This window comes from Colossoma macropomum, unplaced genomic scaffold (genome assembly GCF_904425465.1).
Source record: "Colossoma macropomum unplaced genomic scaffold, Colossoma_macropomum, whole genome shotgun sequence".
NCBI lineage: Eukaryota > Metazoa > Chordata > Actinopteri > Characiformes > Serrasalmidae > Colossoma > Colossoma macropomum.
This window is the reverse complement of record NW_023494802.1, coordinates 35,514,125-35,537,679: the sequence shown is the minus strand read 5'-3', so window position 1 is coordinate 35,537,679 and position 23,555 is coordinate 35,514,125. Positions and strand designations below refer to the sequence as shown.

At 40.0% G+C, this 23,555-nt stretch overlaps 5 protein-coding genes across 5 annotated transcripts in view; 1 reads left to right on the top strand and 4 right to left on the bottom strand.

Moving 5' to 3' along the window:
- Positions 1-14,458, top strand: part of LOC118822749 (transmembrane protein 184C-like) — a 31,756-nt gene extending 17,298 nt beyond the window's left edge. The window contains exons 8-10 of the mRNA XM_036592014.1: positions 11,562-11,661; positions 11,820-11,991; positions 13,477-14,458. Coding sequence (XP_036447907.1) covers positions 11,562-11,661; positions 11,820-11,991; positions 13,477-13,757 — 553 coding nt within the window. The 3' untranslated portion in view covers positions 13,758-14,458. The remainder of the gene's footprint in view (positions 1-11,561; positions 11,662-11,819; positions 11,992-13,476) is intronic.
- On the bottom strand, positions 437-1,033 carry LOC118822281 (claudin-6-like; the record flags this gene model as incomplete). The annotated part of the gene is made up of 1 exon (XM_036591222.1): positions 437-1,033. A coding segment is annotated over one exon (597 nt), but the record flags the coding sequence as incomplete, so codon positions are not given.
- Positions 3,265-3,813, bottom strand: LOC118822750 (claudin-4-like). Its single transcript, XM_036592015.1, has one exon. It carries the CDS (start codon positions 3,811-3,813, stop codon positions 3,265-3,267), a length of 549 nt encoding a protein of 182 aa, XP_036447908.1.
- LOC118822751 (claudin-4-like) lies at positions 9,247-9,792 on the bottom strand. Its single transcript, XM_036592017.1, has one exon. It carries the CDS (start codon positions 9,790-9,792, stop codon positions 9,247-9,249), a length of 546 nt encoding a protein of 181 aa, XP_036447910.1.
- A 2,305-nt stretch (positions 14,459-16,763) lies between the features above and the next one.
- LOC118822897 (claudin-4-like) lies at positions 16,764-21,922 on the bottom strand. The gene is made up of 3 exons (XM_036592225.1): positions 21,469-21,922; positions 19,512-19,648; positions 16,764-16,848 (listed from the first exon to the last, which is right to left on the bottom strand). The coding sequence occupies exons 1-3, from the start codon at positions 21,913-21,915 to the stop codon at positions 16,764-16,766; spliced, it is 669 nt and encodes a 222-aa protein (XP_036448118.1). The 5' UTR covers positions 21,916-21,922.
- Positions 21,923-23,555: the final 1,633 nt, after the last annotated feature.

Sequence of the window (23,555 nt, the reverse complement as noted above, 5' to 3'; positions counted from 1 at the left end):
GAACATTAAATACAAAAGTTGGCCAACTCACCTTCCATATTTAGCTGTGTTAGTTAGCCAGCTAACATATTTAACATTGGAAAATAAACATAACATACTAAATGTGTGCTGCAAAGTACTGATTAAAGTGCAGTACAAAATGTTTGTACATACACAACAACTTATTTCATTAAAACACTTGTATATAAAAGACGTACAAATGACATAAATGGAACAATAAAATCACAGTTTTTACTTTATATTTCACAGGTACACCCTTAAAGCAACCCCAGAAGCAAACAGCAAATATGGCACTAAACAAATACTAAGAGCTTTACAGCCTTCTCAGAAACAGTTTCCTTGGGATTCATTTTTCTTTTCAAGCATTTCAAATGTAGACCTTCCTTCCACAGCTGTTGGTGGAGCATAGAGCAGAGCAGCTCTTCTTCGGGGGCTTTTACCTCCTCCCCCATGCAAGGCAGGTGCAGCATAGCAGGACTCCTGCAATGATGAGCAGAGCAGCAGCTGCAAAGCCAATGTAGACTGATGCTCCAAGATCTCTATTCTGACCCCAAATCAGTATGGGATTGTAGGAGTCCTGAATGATGGTTTTGGTTGTCCAGGACACAGAGAGGAGCTCCAGGATACCAGCAATAATGAAGAAGACCCCAGAGGCATTCATGAATTTTGCCTTTGATTCCTTGTCCTTAATGCTCTTAAAACCCATTTTGAGGAAAATCAAAGCCAGCAGAGCGGTGAAGATGGAGATGACAGTCATGATACGAGCAAACTGGAGATCTGAAGGTAGAGCCAGCGCAGAGTCGTAGAACCCACACTGCATGCGCCCAGTGCTCTGCACAGCACATCTCATCCAGAGGCCCTCCACTATGTTAAAACCAAAATAAATTGTGACCTTCCACATAGGCAGAATGCAGGTGACAATGGATAAGATCCATCCTATCAGACCCAGCACAAAGCCCACAATCTTCATTGTTTTTGAATGGTGACGGCTTATGGACGGTCTGGAAATGCAAAAGGCAGAGCGGTTGAGAACCAATATTAATTATCTTTTATTTGCTTTCTTTTTACAAGACGATTGTCATCTTCACTGTACATATTGTGTAGGGTGATAACTAAGATCAAAATTTTGTGTCCATATTTCAGAAAAGTAACCTACACCAAGCAGTGAATAAGAAAAAAAAATGATGTTCCTCCTTTAGTTTTTTTCACCATTGCTCTATTTTTAACTATAATTTCTCTGTTCCTTTTCTTTTGTTCATTTATCATCCCTCTATCCTTCCAAATAATATTTAGGCTCCATAAACTGATCTGACTCCATCTAACCTGCAGTTTTATTGGTTCATTATTTATTTTTTACTCTGAAAGTACATGTTGAAGCCTATGCATACTAAACCAGCTTATGGTTATATGTATACTGTACCACATTATACTAAATAAGCCAGATCTGCCAAACTGCCAAAGATATGTATTGCATCAAGTCAATTTCTTCTTTAGTTTTTTCTCTCATTGCTCCACTTTTAAACCACCCATACTTTTTATGTACCTTTTCCATTCATTTGTTTATTTTCCCTCCATTCTTACTTCCAATTAATATTCCAGCTACCCTGTAATTCTGTTTGATCATTATTTTATTAATTTTTACCCAATATATTTCAGCTGAAAGTACATGTATACTAAACCATCTTCAAGTTTTGTTTATACTATACCAGATTATACTCCAGCTAACAGGAACATAGGCTACTCATATAGTAAACCAGACATAGGCTTAATATATTTGTTGATTTTTTAGTTACAAAATACTATGCCATTTTATTTCTAATTAAGTCACCGTTTTCTGAAGTAACGATATTTTAAACTAGCGTGGGATTAGACTCTTCTACCCACCTCTGGGTGCCTCATGGAACCCCAGAGGAAACCACTGCTTGTCAAAATGGGCACACATGGGCTGGTCTTTACTTCAAGCTTTTTTTAAAACATGTCAAGGGGCCCCAAACTTTTAGAAATACTTCTAAAACACTTTTCTAACTTGTGCCTAAGAAGCTTAAGAAGCGAAATTAGCGTGAGGAGGCCTGTTACTGAAGAAATTTCTGAAGGAAGGACAGCTCAGCAGTTTGTAGCTGTAAGAAAGCATTCACTGTGCTGAATTCTCTTTGTTGTACTGCACTGGTGACAGAAGTATCCTCAGATCCTCATCAAACTTATACACTGTAACAATTTCAAGTTTCCCATGTCCACTGCACAGTGCTGCATGAAAGAAAAAGGTGATTTTGAGCCATGAGAAGTATTAACAGTTCTGAGAATATTTTTTAATGCAGGCTTTTTTTTGCAAAAAGAAGAATTTTGGGGTTTCTCTTGCTTGGTCCATAATGTGCAAATATTGATTTAATATATGCAGAGGGGAATTCTTCAGTGAGGGTCTTTATGATTTATGATGAGCATTTGAACTCAAAATATGCATCTGTAATTAAGCCCTGGCAACAGAAAACAGTGTATATGACATCATATAAGCATAGTATGGCACTGTTTGATAGCCAGTGTTTAAAATAAAGTAAAATAAATAAAGTAAATAAATATAAATACAGCATAGTTTCGCTTTTTAATGTAAAACGTTGTCCAAAATAAAATAGAACACATATCTTACCTGAATGGCTGTTACACGCTTAAATGTTTATGATAGTTTAGAAGCTGCCATAAAGTGATTAGGTGCATCACCATTAGCTTGGTGTTAACAGTACAAGCTAGTGGAAATTAGCATTGGGATCAATGGGGATCAATGTAAAAAAAAAAAAACAGTTTTAAAAAGGTGATTACTAACCAAATCACTACAAATTGGATTATAAGTCAATATTAAACCACTATAAAATAGTCATTAAATAGGCCAAAATCAAAACATACCAATCCAGAATGCCACATTTTGCACTAAAAATAAGGTCATTTTACTGTAATATTTATTCCCTGCAAAAGACCTGCATAAAAAGAGTAAAAATAAAAAATTCAGAATGTGTGAAATTCTGGAATAAAAATACAAGCACTACAAGGGAATTATGTCAAATCACACATCTTTAATAGGATGCATTTCATACTGCAAACTTAAATGCAACTTCTTGCAGTAAATACATCATGAAACAAATACTGAGAACTTTACAGAGCTTTCTCAGAAACATCTTCCTTTTCCTTGGGGTCATAATATCTTTTAAAAGCGTCTAAAAATTAGTGCCTCCCATCATATCCTTGCGTGGTAGCAGAGCTCATTTTCAGGAGCTTTTACCTTCTCTCCTGTGAAGGGCAGGTGCAGCATAGTAGGAGCCCTCCAATGATGAGCAGAGCAGCGGCTCCAATGCCAAAGTAGAGTGATGCTCCAAGCTCTGTGTGCACTGAAAACTGAATGGTGGTGTTCCTTGTCATGTGCACAGGGATGAGCACCAGACAACCAGCAATAATGAACATGACCCCAGAGATAATCATGACTTTTGCCTTAAATCCCCTGTCCTTAATGCAGTTGGTGCACTTTGCACCCATAAAGGAGAGCGTCAAAGGCAGCAGAGCCGTGATGATGGCGATGACAATCATGTCTCGGGCTAGCTGCAGGTCTGAAGGTAGAGCCTCCATGGAGTCGTAGGCCGTACACTGCATATGTCCAGTGATCTGCATAACACAGCTCATCCAAAGGCCTTCCCAGATGATTTGGACTGTGCTGAGATGTCCTTTAGAAACAACTGAGACCTTCCACATAGGCAGAACACAGGCAACAACGGCAATGATACATCCTATCAGAGCCAGAGCAATGGCCACAATCTCCTTTCCCCTTGACATGGTGTCTTGTGGAAGCTTTTGGCCCTGAGAATAAAAAAAGCAGAGAAATGAGGAATCAATCGCAAGTGAAATTTTTGTTCTTTTCATCAGATGATTGCAATCTACTCTGTGTATGATTCGGTCATACTGCAGTGAAAACAAGCTCCCTTTTATACTCCAGTGCAGAAATGAGGCGGAGAGAATCAAGCAGTCTATCATTGGTCTGTTAGGACCAGCACAGGTGAACCTAAAATGCTAATACTTTAAAAGCACAGGGGATGTGGTACAGTGAGGCACTTCCTTTTCACAGAAAGCTAGAGCAAACCACTGCTTGTCAAAATGTCCATGCATTAGCTGGTCTTCAAGCTTCTTAAAGTACAATGTTAAGTAGCCCAAATTAGCAGACATGGAACACATTCCTCAAAATGTAAAATATTGTGTAGTTGTGTAGAAGAAGAGTCAGAAGAGGCCATCATTTCTGCTCAAAAATGCTCCTCTTCATGCATCTACATGATGATCAAATTTGATCATCATGTAGATGCAAATGATCAAATGCCTTTCATGACAACTAACAACACTCAGCTGCAGTTTGGAGTCGAGTGCCCTCCGGGACACTGTGTGGTGCTGTGTAGTTGAGCACAAGCATGGTGGCACAGAGGCCTCAGGTGAAGTTTCAGGCTGGGCAGAGGCTTCAGGTGAGGTCTGAGGTGAGGTAGAGGCCTCAGGTGAGGCTTTAGGCTTGAGTAACGCTGTATTGTGGCTAAGAGGCTGCCTGGACCTGGGCCCTGATTAACACTTGAGACTTTCCCCTGTGGCTAAAGACTCTTTTTAGGCTAGCTAAGTGACTCTGTACTTTGGTCATTGTAATCCCCCTTTGTTGGAATTGTAGAGTTGTGTGTGTTCTGTGTTGTTTTATTTATTGTTTAAGAAGAAGTTTATTGAGTATGTATTTTGTATGTATTTGGATGTATTTTGTTATTTTCTGATCTTTTTGTAAAGCTTCCTTGAGTTTGAGAAAGGCACTATATAAATTAAACTTATTATTATTATTATTATTATTATTATTTGGCTGGGTGGAGGCCTCAGGTGAGGCTTCAGGCTGGATGGAGGCCTCAGGTGAAAATAGGATCAAGTGAGCTCTGTGTGGTGCCAATACCAAACAGAGTGCACGACAAACACAAAGATTATAGATGCTGGTGGACATGAACAGGGAACACCAGGGAATCATTAAAGGGTGGGGTTACACCCAAGACACAGGTGAGGGTGTGGCAACAGGACAGGGCTAAAGTGGAGTAGGAAAACCAAAACACATGGCCAGAGCCATTGAGGAAGGTAAACAAGAAGAGAAAACAGACAAAGACAATTAGATTACAATTAGCCTCTACCAGTCTGTTTTCTGGTTTGAGATGTGAATGATCCTGTGATATTACTCACCGCTGTGGATTATTACACTTGGATTTGTCTCTGTAAACTTGACACTCACACATACAATACCGCTCAAAAGATTAGAATAACTTGTCAATAGTTTGTTTTTTATATATAATAATAACATGTGCAGTACACATTAAATAGTATGAACTTATTAGTCTTTTTGGTTAATATTTTTGTCAAATAATCTACCTTGAAATTTCATCTCCATTCCTGATAATTTTCTTATAACATTCTTGATGTTTTACAACTTTCTCAACCATTTTAGAGCCACATTGTAGCTCTAATGGAAAACTAAAGAAGCAAATTTAGGACCTCAAACATGTATTGGCTGTTTGACTACATTTTAGGTAAGTGGAAGGTCAGGGGGAATTGTAAATTAGATTTTTCACACAACCATTCTTTTTCACCTTTTGCTCAGCTTTCTGAAGTGTGAGGGAAAGTTTAATTTGGCCTATTATAACTGGGTTTAATCCTGAAATTCATACAAACCTGTATTTCACATAGATTACACCATGTGTGAAGATACATGTTTCAAGTTGCTGGCATTCAGTGTAGCAACACCAATTTAAGTAAATCGTATTCACAAAATGATGAATGTGACTCCCCTATAAAAAGCACATATATATTTTCTTTGATATTGGCAGACATAAAAAAATACCCATCTTTAGTCTTCTTCTCTGCTTAGATTTTTCTTAGCAAATATGACACAATGGTACAAGCTCTGCTTCAAATTTACATTACATTAAAAAATGAAACAGAGCATATCATTTGAATTTGGGATTCAAACTATGCATACAACTGTATATAGACTCAGTTTCACTTTATGAATTGTGTTGCAAAGTATTAGTTATAGTAAAGAGCAAAAGGTTTGCACATACAGTGAAGCCTGAAATTATTTATACTCCTGGCAAATTTTGACTTAAAGTTATTTTTATTCAACCAGCAATTTTTTTTTTTGACCAGAAATGACACGGGCATATCCCAGAAGATAATAAAACGAAGTACAAGAGGCATCATTGTGGAAAAAAAAACATTCCTCAGCTTTTATTTACATTTGAACAAAAAGTGGCATGTCCAAAATTATTCATACCCTTCTCAATAATCAATAGAAAAGCCTTTATTGGCTATTACAGCAATCAAATGCTTCCTATAATTGCTGACCAGCTTTTTGCATTCCTCCACTGGTATTTTTGCCCATTCATCTTTAGCGATAAGCTCCAACTCTTTCAGATTGGAGGGTCTCCTTGCCATCACCCTGATCTTTAGCTCCCTCCACAGATTCTCAATTGGATTCAAGTCAGGACTCTGGCTGGGCCACTGCAAAACGTTAATGTTTTTGTCCGCTAACCATTTCTTCACCACTTTTGCTGTGTGTTTTGGGTCGTTGTTGTGCTGAAATGTCCACTGGTGTCTAAGGCCATGTTTCTCTGCAGACTGCCTGATGTTGTTTTTGAGAATCTTGATGTATTGCTCTTTTTTCATGGTGCCATTTACTGTGATTAGGTTCCCTGGTCCACTGGCTGAGAAACACCCCCAAATCATTAGGTTCTCACCACTATGTTTGACAGTGGGGATGGTGTTTTTAGGGTTGAAGGCTTCTCCTTTTTTACGCCAAATGAAGGATACATGATTGTGGCCAAACAATTCAATTTTTGTTTCATCTGACCATAAAACAGAAGACCAGAAGTCTTCTTCTTTGTCCAGATGAGCATTTGCAAAGGCCAAGCGGGCTTTTGTGTGCCTTTTCTGGAGAAGTCGCGTCCTCCTTGGTCTGCGTTCGTGGAACCAAGCAGTGTGCACTGTCCGTTGGACTGTCTGCCTTGAGACGTTGCCACCAGCAGAGCCCAGATTCACCAGGATGGCCTTGGTGGTGATCCTTGGATTCTTCTTCACCTCTGTCACTATCCTCCTGGCCAGCACAGGTGTAACTTTTGGCTTCCGACCACGTCCTCTGCGATTTTCCACAGTGCGGAACGTCTTGTATTTTTGAATAATACTTTGCACTGTAGCCCCTGGAACTTGAAAACATTTAGATATGGCCTTATAGCCCTTTCCTGACTTGGGAGCAGCCACAATGCGCAGCCGCAGGTCCTTAGTGAGCTCCTTTGTCTTAGCCATGACTGTCCACAAACCAACTGCAGAGAGCAGCTGATTTTCACCTGTTGAGTTGATTAAAACAGCTGTTCCCAATGAATCAGGGTAATTAGGATGCTTCAGAACAGCTTGGACTATTTGAAATGGTATAGAACTTTGGATTTTCCCATAGACTGTGACAGTTTGCAAAGGGTATGAATAATTTTGGACATGCAAATGATTCCTCTTGTACTTTGTCTTATTATCTTCTGGGAGACGCCTGTGTCATTTATGGTCAAAAAAAAATTGCTGGTTGAATAAAAATAACTTTAGGTCAAAATTTGCCAGAGGTATGAATAATTTCGGGCTTTACACAAACATACATAATTAAACATATAATTAACATGTGGAGTACAGAGCTGTAAAGATGGAGATGACAGTCATGGTACAACCATGCTGAAGATCCGGAGGTAGAGCCAGCACAGAGCCATAGACCCCACACTGCATCTATCCAGTACTCTGCATAAGACAGTAAATCCAGATGCCCTCCCAGATGACCTGGGCTGTGATTTTGTTAACTTCATTAAAAGTTGTGACTCTCTACTTCGGCAGAACACAGGTGACAATAGATAAGATCCATCCTATCAGACCCAGTGCAAAGCCCACAATCTTCATTCCTTTTGAAGGGTGACTGCTTGAGGAGCCCTGAAAATGCAAAAGACAGAGAGGTTGAGAACCGATATCAATTGTTTTCTTTGCTTTCTTTTTACAAGACGATTGCCATCTACATTGTACATGTTGTGCAGGGTGTTAACTAAGATCAAAATTTAGTGTCCATATTTCAGAAATGTGACCTACATCAAGAAGTGAATACATCAGATCTGCCAAACTGCCAAATATATATATATATATATACACACACACACACACACACACACACACACACACACACACACACACACACATCATCTAAACCGCTTATCCTTCTGGGTCGCGGTGGGGTGGTGGAACCTATCCCAGCTGTCATTGGGCGGAAGGCAGGATACACCCTGGACAGGTCGCCAGTCCATCGCAGGGCAGACAGACAGACATACACATTCACACCTAGGGGCAATTCAGCATGTTCAGTCGGCCTGACTGCATGTCTTTGGACTGTGGGAGGAAACCGGAGCACCCGGAGGAAACCCACGCAGACACGGGGAGAACATGCAAACTCCACACAGAAATGATCCTGATCGAACCCAGGCCATTCTTGCTGTGAGGCAACAGCGCTACCCACTGCGCCACCGTGCCGCCCCTATATATACATAATAATGTATCTGTTGATTTCTTAATTACGTTACAAGATATATGCCATTTTATTTCTAATTAAATCACCGTTTTCTGAAGTAACAATATTTTATACTAGTGTGGGATTAGACTCTTCTACCCACCTCTGGGTGTGTGTGTTTTTTTTTTTTCTTTTTTCTGTAAATGTACTGCCTCTTCATTGGAACCCCAGAGGAAACCACTGTTTGTCAGAATATGTACATATGGCTTGGTCTTTACTTCAAGCATTTTAAAAACATTTTACCAAGGGATCAGATTGGACCAGCGTATACCTGCAAAAGACCTGCATATAAAATCTAAAAATAGAAATTCAGAATGTGTTCAATCATGTGCAATAAAATAACAGTAAAAGCACTGCAAGGCAAATCACACATGTTTAGAAAGGATCTGTTTCATACTGGAAATTTGGAAAATGTGCACCTTTAAATGCAACTCTAAAACCGTGCAGTAAATACATCATGAAGCAAATACTAAGAACTTTAAAGAGCCTTCTCAGAAACATCTTCACTTTTCATTGGGGTCATAATATCTTTATAGTTCTTTTCATGGAACCAATAACATAGTGCTTCCTGTCATATCCGTTGGTAGGTGTTGAGCAAAGGAGCCCGTTTTCGGGAGCTTTTACCTTCTCTTCCTTGGAGGGCCAGTGCAGCATTGTAGGAGCCCTGCAGTCATGAGCAGGACAGCAGCTACAAAGCCAACGTTGAATGATGCTCCAACATCACTGTGCTGTGAATCCTGGATGGTGGTGTTCCTTGTCCAGGATGTAGAGAGGAGCACCAGACAACCAACAATAGTGAACAAGACCCCAGAGATAATCATGACGTTCGCCTTTAATGCTTTGTCCTTAACACAGTCAGTGCACTTTGCACCCATAAAGGAGAGCGTCAAAGGCAGAAGAGCTGTGATGATGGCGATGACAATCATGTCTCGGGCTGCCTGCAGGTCTGAAGGTAGAGCCCGCATGGAGTTGTAGGCTGTACACTGTATCTGTCCAGTGCTCTGCACAACACAGACCATCCAGAGGCCTTCCCAGATTTGGGCTCTGCCAGTACCAGCTTTAGTTACAGCTAAGACCTTCCACATAGGCAGAACACAGGCAACAACAGCAGTGATCCATCCTATCAGAGCCAGAGCAATGGCCACAATCTCCTTTCCCCTTGACATGGTGTCTTGTGGAAACTTTTGGCCCTGAAGATAAAAAAGCAGAGAAATGAGGAATCAATCGCAAGTGAAATTTTTGTTCTTTTCATCAGATGATTGCAATCTACACTGTGTATGATTCAGTCGTACCGCAGTGAAAACAAGCTCCCTTTTATACTCCAGTGCAGAAATGAGGTGGAGAGAAACAAGCAGTCTATCATTGGTCTGTTAGGACCAGCACAGGAGAAGCTAAAACACTACTAATTTAAAAGCACAGGGGATGTGGTATAGTGAGGCACTTCCTTTTCACAAAACGCCATAGCAAACCACTGCTTGTCAAAGTGTCCATGAATTAGCTGGTGTTCAAGCTTCTTAAAAACACGTTAGGTACCCCAAATGAGCAGACATATTGAAACATGTTCCTTGTAATATATTGTGACACTGTGTAGAAGAAGAAACAGAAGAGGCCATAATTTGACTCAAAATTCTCTTTTATTTAAAACAAATATGATGCAGACTGTACTCACCACCCAAAAGTCCCTCTCTCTCTGAACAGAGCATATGTCATGCCCCACAACATATACAGAATGATTTAACTGGCACATTAACAAGCCAGCAGCTGAATAGGGAAAAATACTTGTGTAAATGGTACAGTTTTTTTTCCGTTTGCTGTGCTGCTAAATCAGTGCTTGATTTGCGCAGTACTACAGTTGGTGAGCATCAGCTTTTCATGTGTGCGATAAAGTTGTTGCAACAGCACTTCAGAGGCCGCATGATGCCCAAGTTAGCTTTTTATTACAACTGACAACACTGAGCTGCAATTTGGAGTTGAGTGCCCTCCAGGACTGTGTGGTGCTGTGTAGTTGAGCACAAGCATGGTGGCGCAGAGGCTTATGGTGAGGCTTGGGCCGGGCGGAGGCCTCAGGTGAGGCTAGGATCAAGCGAGCTCAGGGAACTATTAAAGGGTGGAGTTACACACAAGACACAGCTGTGGGTTATGACAAAAGGGCAGGGCTAAGGTAGAGTAGGAAAACGAAAACAAGCCAAAACACATAGCCAGAGCCATTGAGGAAGGTAAACAAGGACAATTAGATTACAATTAGACCAGTCTGATTTCAGATATGAATGACCTGTGATATGACTCACTGCTGTGGATTATGGCATTTGAATTTGTCCCAGTAAACTTGACATTCACACATACAATACTGCTTGAAAGATTAGAATAAGTTGTCAATAATTTGTGGTTTTATATACAATAATAACATGTGCATTACAGATTAAAGAGTATGAAGTCTTTTTATCCAATATTGTGTTTCTGGAATAGCAAGACATTATTAATGAATAAGGTATATTGTGAATTTCTGTTTTAGTTATTTATTAGATCATATAAGATACCCACTTTTGAAATATGAGTAATTCCTGATCATGTTATTATAACATTCCTGATGTTTTACATATTTCTCTGTCATTTTAGGACCTTTTGAACAGTAGTATACAGCTGTCTGCTTCACACCACAACCCCCTTTTTATACTAATTAAAGAAATGTTGACTTTCTTAGTTTCTTAATTACTTTCAAAACAATGTACAAAAGTGGACACACAAGGCAGATTTTATAATAAAGTGGCCAGTGAGTGTGTTTATATATTATTAGCGTGAACGGCATGTATTTATAGATGTATTTTTATATGATATAGTGAAAAGCCTCAGTAGCCTGCACTGAAAGCCCAAGTGTAAATGCACTGTCTGTGATGGAAACTGTAAATAATTATTGTATCTCTATCGCCCTCTGCAGGCAGGCTGTGCTCATTGCCTTTCTTGTGAAGGTTGGAGTCATCTCTGAGAAACACACATGGGAATGGGAGAGTGTGGAGGCTGTAGCCACAGGATTACAGGTACACACTTTATACCCATTGAAGTGTTATGTGCAACACTATGACATGTGACTGCATGTTGCTCAGTCAGGTTCAATAGAGAAACAAAAAAATTGTGAATCATCTGCTTGTAGTGTATTGATGGTCCGGTCTGTGTGTGTGTGTGTGTGTGTGTGTAGGACTTTGTTATCTGCATAGAGATGTTCCTAGCTGCAATTGCACATCACTACAGCTTCAGCTATCGTCCGTATGTACGTGAGGACGAAGAAGGCTCCTGTTTCGACTCCTTCCTCGCCATGTTGGATGTCTCAGATATACGAGCTGACATCTCAGAACAAGTTCGCAACATGGGTACACATCTCCCTTCTTCTTTTCATATCACAGACACTCATTCAAATCAGAATTAAAGCAGTTTGTTTTGAAGAAGGTGAATAAACATTCATTCATGTTGTAGGTTGGAGTACATTGTACATTGTTATTCATCTGGTGAAAGTTGTGTATCATTCTGTAATTGATTTCATGCCAATATTAACAGCTCTGGGTCTAAGTTGGATTTCTCTAAGAGGAAAAAATACTGTTACCATGCCCTTAACTACACAAAAAGGTTCGGAATTCAATATGTTTTGTCCTACATACATTTTTCCACTGAGTGTCATTGGATCCTCTGAATTACAAGGTCAAATATGCACATTCCTGCTAATAGCAAGCTACCACTCCTGCAAACTAAAATGTTACAAAAAGTAAGTCTACTCTGCAACTTCAACACTATTATATGATAACACCAGGTACTCCTAATGTACTTTACTACTGCCAATGCAACTTAACAACCACACTTGACAATGCTTGCTAGTTTGTTTGCAGTACTAGCTTGCCAAAGCCATAGAAAAACATATTTTGGCTCCTAAACAATCTCATAATTCAGAGAATTCAGTGACAGTGGAAAAAATTACATAGAACAAAAATGTATCAAGTTAGTTTTATGAAAATCTCTTTCATTTTTGGCATAAAAGTAATAGAGCTTATGGTGTGGTTAAAATTAATTGTTTTTTGTACTTGGAAAATGCAGAAGGTAGGCCCTTAAAAGCATTTTAATATGTAATTCAGGACATATAATGTCAGGTTGTAGTCAGTGTGCAAAATACCCCCTGGTATTCTGCGGGTCCCATGTTGGTTGGCTACTCCAGTATTAGCTGGCTGCTAACTCCCTCGCCATAGCAGTACTTCAATGGCAGCAAAATGTTTGGTTTAATGATTCTTCTTTTGGAAAAGCTCTTTTCTAATTCTGTGATGCAATTTTCCACACATTAATTGAGATCTTACACATCTCTTTAGTCTTTGGTTTGAGAAATGAGTAATAATTCACTCTTTCCACCAAATCCAGTTTTCAGATTCACAAATATACTGAGGCATATAAAGTTTTTTCAGATGAATTCTAAGCGTAGTTATAGTTGCTAGGATATAAAGAACCAAATGGGTGAAACTTTTTTTGCTATAGCACATTTACTATAGCACCACCCTGAGGCAGACCAGTGCTGCATCTTTAGTTAGTTAAGAATACCAAAGACAGAAGCTCGCTGATTGTGGTTGAAGCAGCTAAACAATGACCTTTCCCTGAATTTGTATTTAAGCGTCTAATTTTCCCTAAAGGAGAACATAGTAGTTTATTTTCAGCGACCCCCCTCAGAATTTTTAATTTTGAGACATTCAAGGGGTCCAAGAGGTTAATTAGGGATTCTGTACTCCTCAAGACCCCCTGTATTTTATACCTTGGTTGCAGTTCAAATCTGTTGATTGTGTGTATAAAGAGTTTTTAAAGTATGTGTGTTTTTGCTGCAGGTCGTACAGTGCTTGGACGTCCCCGTAAACTGTTCTTTGGTTCCGAAGCGGACATTGTTCAGGGGGAACACACTGGCCTCCTCTCAGGGTCATCTCACGAACGCCTAGGTGTTGATCCCCTCTCTGTTCCCGCCTCCCCAAAGGGTCAGTACCAGGGACTGGGACAAACAGACACGCCTCGGTCACGCTCCGCCCCCGCCGGCTTTAACCCCTCCTCCTGGAAGAGTGACAGTTGCCCAGTGCCCACGTCCACCAGTCAGAATACAGGAGTGAAGTCTTAGAGTACCGGTCAGAGTCACTCACATAATAAAAACACAAGAACAACAAATTTGAGAGACACATAAACAATATCAGACTTATTGTTAAAGAGGCGAAAGATACATCAAAATGAGCATATGTTTTGTTTTGTTTTTTAATGCTGTAATTTCCACATATTTTGAATATTACTAGTTGTGAAACAGCTGAATTGGCAGTAATGCAGGTTCAGTATTATGTGATACTGTTTGCTTTGTGAGTTATAACATGACAGGTTTATTGTTTGTATTTATGACTAAAGCTTTACAAAATATGCCATGATATTTCCAAAATGTGATATTGTGCGTGTGTATGAGTTTGTGTGTGATTGTGTGTGTGTTTGTTTCCTAACAGACAGAGTGGAGTTGGTACCACTTATATTCTAAAATACTGTATCTTCAATTATATAATACATAATATACTGTACTGTTTTACTTCTATTTTGTATTTCATTAAACAGTATGATGTGGCTGCATAATCATAGAGAGAATCACAACATATTTATTCTGATTCAAAAATAGTTTGTTTATTTATTTGTTTGTAAAGTTTAAGTCCTCTACTGTGGATTTTGCAACATTTCAAAATAAAGCGCACACTGTACTATTACTCACTTTTTAAATTATAGACCGGCCAGACCTGACACCACTTTTAGAATATTTAGTTATTGGAGATTTTCAACAGTTCGAGGTGGGGGTGGGGGGGGGGTGGGTGAGGGGGTCTCATTTATCATATATTTCTTTTCATAATGCACTGAATGTTTTCAGTATGTGACAGGTCTGGACTTCAAGCAGGAGAAGTTTGGCACCTGGACTCTTTTACTATAAAGCCATGTTGTTGTAATATGTGCAGAATGTGCTTTTGCATTGTCGTGCTGAAGTAAGCAAGGTCTTTGCTGAAAAAGACATCATCTGGGTGGCAGCATATGTTGCTCCATATCTATATATCATTTAGCATTAATTATGCATTCACAGATGTGCAAGTCACCCATGCTGCGTGCACTAAGGCACCCTCAAACCAGATGCTGGCTTTTGAACTGTGTGCTGATAACAAACCAAATGGCCCCTCTCCTTTTTAGCCCAGAGAATGGGGCATCCACTATTTCCAAAAAGAATTTAAAATTGTGATTCATTGGGCCACAAGACACTTTTCCACTTTGCTTCAGTCCATGTTAAATGAACTTGGGCCCAGAGAAGGTGGCAGTGTTTCTGGATCCTGTGTATATATGTGGTTCCTTCTTTGCATGGTAGAGTTTTAACTTGCATTTTTGGATGCAGCGATGAACTATGTTCACAGACAATGGTTATCGGAAGCCCATGCAATGATTTCCACTACAGAATTTGTATCTGTTTTAATGCAGTGCTGCCTGAGGGACCGAACATCACAGCCATCAAATATTGGTTTTTGGCAACCTTCACATACAGAGATTTCTCTGGATTCTCTGATTCTTTTATTAACCATAGATGAAATCCTCAAGTTCTTTGCTATTGTAAGTTGCAACACTTTATTCTTGAATTGTTGCACTATTTGCCCACATAGTCTGTCACAGAGTGGTGATCCCCTCCCCATCTTCACTTCTGCAACTCACAGCCTCTCTGGGATGCTCCTTTTTATACCCAATTATGTACCTACCTGTTGCCAATTAACCTAATTAGTTGCGAGATGTTCCACCAGGTGTTTTTTTAGCATTATACAACTTTACTATATTTTGTTGTCCCTGTCACAACTTTTTTGAAATGTGTTGATGGCATAAAATTCGAAATGGGCATATAGTTTTCAAAAAACAATAAAATTTCTCATTTCAATATTTGATGTGTTGTCTTTGTACTATTTTCAATTAAAAATATGGTTCAAATGATTTGTACGTCAGTCCAATTGTGGTGGTTCAAAAGAAGTCAGAAGGGATTCATACATGTGTTCATCTGCATTAGCCAAATAAAGCAGTCATAATGGACACCTACTCTCTGCCACACATGCTGCAATCTTTTGCAGCATAAAATACATATCACCTGGTACTTTTGCAAGAAAAAAACCTAACAGTCTTTACTATACCCAATGGACTGTTTAGGTTCTGCAGGGTACCATATGGATTGGCTTCTGCTTCTTCTGCTTTCCAGAAAACCGTGGTTGTCAGGGTCTACAGGGTCCTCCAAATGTGGCTAACTATTTTGATGACATCATTGTCTGGGGTTCATTGGAAGAACATAATCAAGCACTGGAGGCTGTACTTCAGTCTCTCAAAGATGCTGGTCTGCAGTTAAACAAATCCAAGTGCAATTTCAGGCAACACAGTCTGCGCTTTCTTGGCCACATAGTAACAGCACACAGAATTCATGCTGATGCTGTTCAGTTGCATTCTTTTCTGGGGCTCCTTTCATGGTACCATAAATTCATTCCTAAGTTTGCCACAGTGGTTGAGCTGTTACATGCATGCCTGCAAGTAGAGACTGGATGGGCTTGGTCTGAAGAGGCTCAGGAAAGCTTCACTAAACAGTTGCTGATAAACAGCCCCGCCATTTCACTTTTTGATCCAGACGTGCCTAATGTAATTTCTACAGACGTGTCAGATTATGGACTGGTTGCTGCGTTTTCACAAATCCACTCTGATGGCACTGAGCGTACTGTCACCTTCACATCCAAAACACTCCAATGGAACACAAATATTTCATTGTGGAAAGGAGGTTCTGGGTTGCGTTTGGGCAGTTGAAAAATGCAGAAGTTATGGGGCCACAGGTTTACTCTCCATACAGACTACTAGGCCTTAACTAAACTGCTGACCACAAAAGGGACGGATTAAGCTGGCATGCAAATAGCTCGATGGGCCACTCATTTGCTTTGCTTTGATTACATACTACAATCTGGATCACAGAATTGCACAGCTGATTATTGGTCATGATTGTTATTGCCTACTACCTCTGATAAAGAACCCAGGTCCGCTGCCCTGCTGTCCACTGTGCTAACCACCGTACCTTGCAATGAGTTTGCTACTGCTTCTGTCAGCTGCCCTGAGCTTCCTGCACTGTGTGCACAGGTTGTGCGTGGTTGGCCTCCCTCCTCTCGTGCTCTAGACCCAGCCCTGTACTGTTATTGCAATCTATGACATGAGCTTAGTGTGCAGAAGGTCTTTGTCTTCAGAGGTTCCTGTCTGGTGGTCCCTAAAGAAATGCATGAGAGGTCATGAAAGTCACCAATGCATTGTAGGAACGAAACAACACTTATGTGATTTGTACCGGGGCCCTGACATGGATGCTCTTGTCAAAGAAAAGGCTGGTACCTGCCAGCTGTGCCAGGCATCTGATAAGAGTGCCAAGGCCTCAGTCGTCCCTCTCTTTTAACCTGTTCCCCTGCCTTCTGGAGCATGGAAAAAGCTGGCAATGGACATTGTAGGTCTGTTTGAGTCTGCTACATGGCACTGTCGATACACACTGACCCTGACAGACTGTTACAGTAAATGGCAAAAGGTCACGTTTGCATCTTCAGTTACGATGCATCAAGCGATTTCATTCCTCAGCTCCATCTTCAGCACGTGTGGTAAACTGGTGAGACTCATTACTGATAAAGTTCCCCAGTTCACGTAACCTAAGTTTACCACATCCTTGAAGTCCAGAAACATTGTCCACATTCGTATATCGATATATCACCCTGCGGCTAATGAAGCCATTAAGTGATTCCATAGTGTGCTTAAAGGCACAACTCAGTCTGCCATCCTCCAGTCCAAACCTTGGAAAGAAACTCACCCTCAATTTACTCAGCCAGTTGAAATCAGACAGAAGGTGGGTCCCTGTACGCATCTCTCAGCTGTTGGAAAGAAATGGCATTCGTCTCACTTTGCACCTGTTTCTGCTGGTGCACCGGCCAATACCACAAACATATGAACTGGGTGGTTTATTACACCACAAGTTGCAAGCAGGGTTTCAACAGCTTCTCAACCTGTGTCACCTGCTCATGTAAGACATCCACCAAACTGATGGGACTGCACTGAAAAGAAAATGAACCCTCCCTGTGTTGTTATTTAACTTGCTTTTCTTTAGCATCCTCTGGTGCTTATCCTCTTGTGGTTGTATGGTGATTTGTTATTATTCTTGAAGTATGTAGCTGCCCATGTTTCATATATCAGGCTGTAACAGAATTTATTCTTTTAAGTGAGTTTTTAAGGGATTATGTTGTGTCCTTGCTAGATTTCAACACAAGGTGGTCTTGTAGTTTGAATCTGTGTTCTACAACAAGGTGTTAAGGGCCAGAGTAAGTGATGTTGAGAATAGTCCATGTGTGAGCCATGCCAGCTGAGAATGTTCAGTAAATTATCTTAGCATCCAGTACCTACATGATTCTTTCTACAAGCACCATGTTTAATGAGATTGGCCAAGATAGGGCAAAGTAATGTAACTGAACATTAAGACAGTTCATGTCCCTTCTGTAATTACATTAACATTTTCATTTAGTATGACACTATTTAGTATTTTCACTTAATTTTCCATTAACATTCATTGCAGGCCAAATATGATCTACAAAGCTAGTAAGATATTTAAAAAAAATGGTGGTGTACGATGCTAGTTTATATGGTCACCCAGCATGGTCGTTCTGGTTGACTGGCATACCAGCATCCAAAACACAATGTATGCTTGTTTTGCTGGTAACCAGCTATGCTGTTTTTTTTTCCAGCAGAGGTTAATAGCTAACATTAACATTAGCTTTCCAGGGACCACACAGCCATGTACAAATGAGTGTTCTCACTGATGTTTTTTTTTTTAAAGGGCTTTGACCCTTTTTTCTGGCCTGAAACTTCAGTCTGGCAAAATAATTCTTCATGGTAGAAGTGTTCTTAGCAGTGCTTGCATGACTCACTTTAAAAAAAAAAAAAACACTTTAAAGGAATTATTTGGCAAATCCCAGCTCAAATGCAGTCAAACAGTCAAGAGTTACTTTTCCAGATTTACACCAGGGCTATGAGGCTAATGGAACTCAAAAGTAAAGGAAGACTGTCAAAGTTTTTTTGAGTGACCAGGATTTCTAATACATTTGCCTTGTAGCTCCATGAAAAATTAAAGAAGCCAATTTGAGACATCAAACGTGTTAGCTGATCGACTACCTCTTGCTCAGCTTGACAAAGTGTTAAATTTGACTTTTCATAACTGGGTTTTAGTATTGAAGTTTCACATGTATCTGTATTTCACAGATTACACCTCTAATGATACATGCTTCAAGTTGCTTGCATTCAGTGAAGCCACACCAACTTAAGGAGTCAAGCAGTTTATTAGAAATCATATTAACAAATTGATGTGACTCAATGAAAAGCACATATTTTAACATATTCTTGTTTCACTTTTCTCTATGTACTGTTTAGCGATTTATTAATTATAGTGCAGCACAAAATATTCATCCATACACAAGAAATGATTTCAATAACACACTTAAAGAAAGACATGCATATAAATGGAACAATAAAAATAATTCAGTGTAATTTATGCAAGGAAATTATTTTAAATCACACTTTTTTAGAAAGATGACAGCTTTTATACTGTAGCTTTATACCACTTTCACACTGCAACCGTTCTTAACAGATACACCCTTAAAGCAACTCCAGAAGCAAACAGCAAATATAGCACTAAGCAAATACTGAGCTTTACAGAGAGCTAGCCCTCTCAGAAACATTTTCATTTTTCTTTTTAAGCATTTCAAAGATAGACCTTCTAGCTATAAGCCGCTGATGGAGCATGGAGCAGCCCATTTTTGAGGATATTTACTTTCTCTCCCGTGTGAGGCAGGTGCAGCATTGCAGGACTCCTCCAATGATGAGCAGAGCAGCAGCTGCAAAGCCAGTGTAGAGTGCTGCTCCAAGTTCACTGCGCTCAGCCGTGTTCTCTGAGGGATTGTAGGAGCCCTGGATGATGTTGTAGCTTGTCAAGGACACAGGAATGACCAGCACAATACCAGCAATAATGAAGAAGACCCCAGAGACGATAATGACGTTTGCCTTTGATGCCTTGACTTTAATGCACAATGCAACATGAATATACCCCTTGTGTTCCTAATGAAGTTTATTAAAGCCTGCAGAACCAAGGCGATAGAGGTGATTGTCATGTTACGAGTACTCTGAAGGCCTGAAGATTGAAAAAGCGTGGAGTCGTAACCCTTACACTTCAACTGTCCAGTCTGCATGACACAGCTCATCCAGAGGCCCTCAAAGTAGGTGTGAGATGTAACTACCCACATAGGCAGAGCACAAGTGACAATAGCTAAGATCCATCCTATCAGACCCAATGCAAAGCCACCAATCTTCAATATTTTTGAAAGGTGACTGCTTGAGGATGCTCTGTCCCTGAAAATCCAAGAAAATATTTAGATAAGAATTTATAGATGAATATAAAAAAGGGAAGAAGAATATAAAATATAAAAATATAGAGATATAATAAGACACAACTACATGTGTATGTAAAATGCAGATGTGTGCATATGTGTGCAAATACGCAGGAGCTAGTTGCAGTTATGTATATTGTGCTGTGCAAGGCCATAACTAGGCTCAAGACTTGGTGTCCATAGTGTCCATATTTCAGAAAAGTGACCTATATCATATTATAAATAAACTAATTGCCAAATATGTGCATTACACCAACTATGAATTTCATCTTTAGGTGTCCCCTGCCCAGTGCTTCGTTTTTAATCCAGAATTTTTATGTCATTTTTCTTGTATTTGTTCATTTCGTATCCCTCCATTCTTCTATAAAATAATATTTATTTTCCAGAAAGTGATTTTTCTCCAGTTGCCCTGTTATTTTATTTTCTAAATTTTTAAATTATTTTTAGTCAAAATTTTTCAGCTGAAAATACTTATGCATAAACCAGCATACACTAAACCAGCTTACAGTTTTACATTATTTTTATTTATTTTAACTATCTCGTTTCTCAGTCCTCACTGATTATTAAAAAAGCATGCTTTAAAATGTTATGAAACACTATCTCTACCAAACATCAGCTACTCATACAGTTAAACAGACATAATCTAATCATGATTTATTAATTTCAAAGTTTCAAAATACTATGCCATTTTATTTCTACTCAAGTCATTGTTTCACTGAAGTTTCACAGTATTTTAAATTAATCTGAGATTAGATTCTTCCACCGACGTCTGGGCGTGTTTTTTTCTTTCTCTGTAAATGTGGAACCTCAGAGGAAACCACTGTTTGTAAACATGTGCACACATGGGCTGGTAGTTTCTTCAAGCTTAAAAAAAGTTATCTAGGGGCCCCAAACCTACAGAGAGGGCAAAACACTTTCTTCAACTTGTACATAAAAGGTCTAAGAGATAAAATCAATATGAGGAGGCCTGTTACTGAAGAAATTCGTGAAGGAATCAGGACGTCTCAGCAGCGTATATTCATCTTAAGGAAGCTTCCACTGTGCTCTCTATATGACTGCACTGGTGACAAGAGTATCCTCAGCACATTATATACCCTTAAACACAACTCTAAAATCCTTAGCAAATACAGCACAAAGCAAATAAGCAAAGCTTTACAGAGCCCTCTCAGCAACATCTTCACCTAATAAAAAACAAGGTCATAATACCTTCTTTTTTTTAACTGTGACAGACATAGTGCTTCCTGCTGTATATTACCTCAGGTTCCATGGGGGGCATGTGCAGCAAAGCAGGACTCCTCCAGTGATGAGCAGGGCAGAAGCTGCAAAGCTACAGTAGAGTGATACTCTAGGCGTTTTTTCCTGGACGATGCTGTTCTTTATCCAGGACGCAGGGATGATCACCAGGCAACCAGCAATAATGAAAAAGACCCCAGAGATAATCATAACTTTTGCCTGTAATGCTTTGTCCTTAATGCAGTTGGTGCACTTTGCACCCATAAAGGAGAGTGTCAAAGGCAGCAGAGCTGTGATGATGGCGATGGCAGTCATGTCTCGGGCTGCCTGCAGGTCTGAAGTTATGGCCTGTGTGGAATTGTAGGCCGTACATTGCATCTTCTCAGCGCTCTTCGTAACACAGCTCATCCAGAGGCCTTCCCAGATGGTTTGGGCTCTGCCAGTACCAGCTTCAGTCACAGCTGAGACCTTCCACATAGGCAGAACACAGGCAACAACAGCAGTGATCCATCCTATCAGAACCAGGGCAATGGACACAATCTCCTTTCCCCTTGACATGGTGTCTTGTGGATGCTTTGACCCTGAGGATAAAAACCCCAGAGAAATCAGTAATCAGCTGCAAGTGAGATTTTTCTTCTTTTTATCAGATGATTGCAATCTGCACTCTGTATGATGCGGTCATACCACAGCCCGTTTATACTCCTGTGCAGAAATGAGGCGGAGAGAAACAAGCAGTCTATCATTGGTGTGCTAGGACCAGCACAGGTAAAGCTAAAACGCTACTAATTTAAAAGCACAGGGGATGTGGTACGCTAAGAACTTCCTCTTTAGAGAACCCTATAGGAAACCAAAGCGTGTGAAAATGCCCATTAGTTGGTCTTCAAGCTTTTTTGCAAACATGCTAAGCGCCCCAAATGAGCAGACGTAAAGTGTGCCTCAAAATGTAAAATATACACAAAATAAGGTAAATGGTATATTAACAAATTATGTAAAGTAAAAGACTCATGTTAATGGCTACAGTTTCTCTTTCCATTTGGTGTGCTGCTAAAGCAGGGCTGGATTTGAGAAGTACTAAAGAAAAAGCATTTGGAACTGTGTGAATACTTAGTAACACTATTCGTAAGGCTACATGACGGCTAAATAAGCCTTTCATACTACTGACAGCAAACTTACTGAGTGAGCTGGATCTGGAGCTAAAGACTGTAGAGACAGCACAACACCTGCTCAAGGTAGAGATATGTGAAACTGGGTGGCTGGCCAAGCAGGAAGCAGGAGGGGCGTTGGCGAGCTGAGCACCTACTCAACTGTGTCCTCCAGGACACTGGGCTGTAATGTGGTTCTGTGATGCCCTCCACGCACTATATGGTCCTGTGAAGTTGAGCACTAGCATTGTGGTTCCCTCCACTAACTGGTTTAATGGCAAAGACAGGCAGGTCCAGGCCCTGGTGGCCCGGAATCAACATCCTCAGAAGCCAGTGGCCCTGCACTGACATCCTCGGGGGCAGGCATCAGGAGAAGCTGTAGGCAGGGCAGAGGCCTCAGGAGAAGCTAGGAGCAAAGGTGTGTGGTGCTCTGGTAAATTTAAGTAACAGGTTTAAAAAATCCTTCTACCATCCTGAGTTGTTTTGACCCCTTTTCCATGATCAAATTTGCCCACTGTAATGCCCCTCCCCTCTGAAAAGTCTGAGACAGTACTTTGGTTACAGCTGGTGGGATAAACCATGCTGAATGCTGAAACAAAGTCTGCTCTGCATTGTAAATCCTTCACAGCTGCCATTTTCCTTATCATACACACATGGGACTGCCATAAGTCAGGGAAGCAAAAGACTTCCTGCATGAATAGTTGAAAGCAGATCCTCAAGATAAATCATTTCCTTTTCCTGTGAACAGAATACCTGGGAACAAGTACAGGGTGAAGTTACACACAAGACACATGTGAGGGGTGTGGCAAAAGGGCAAAGCTAGCTAGGGTGGAGCAGAAAAACCAAAACAAGCAATAGCATATGGCCAGGGACACGAAGGAAGGGAAACAAGAAGGGAAAACAGACAATGACAACAGCAAAGCTGGTCAGGATTAGAATTAGACTGTATCAATCTTTTCTGGTTTCAGATATGAAAATAATATACTCTACACCATTAATTACTCCTTACTTAATATTATTTAATGATTAATTACTACTTTATGTGTCCTATTAAAT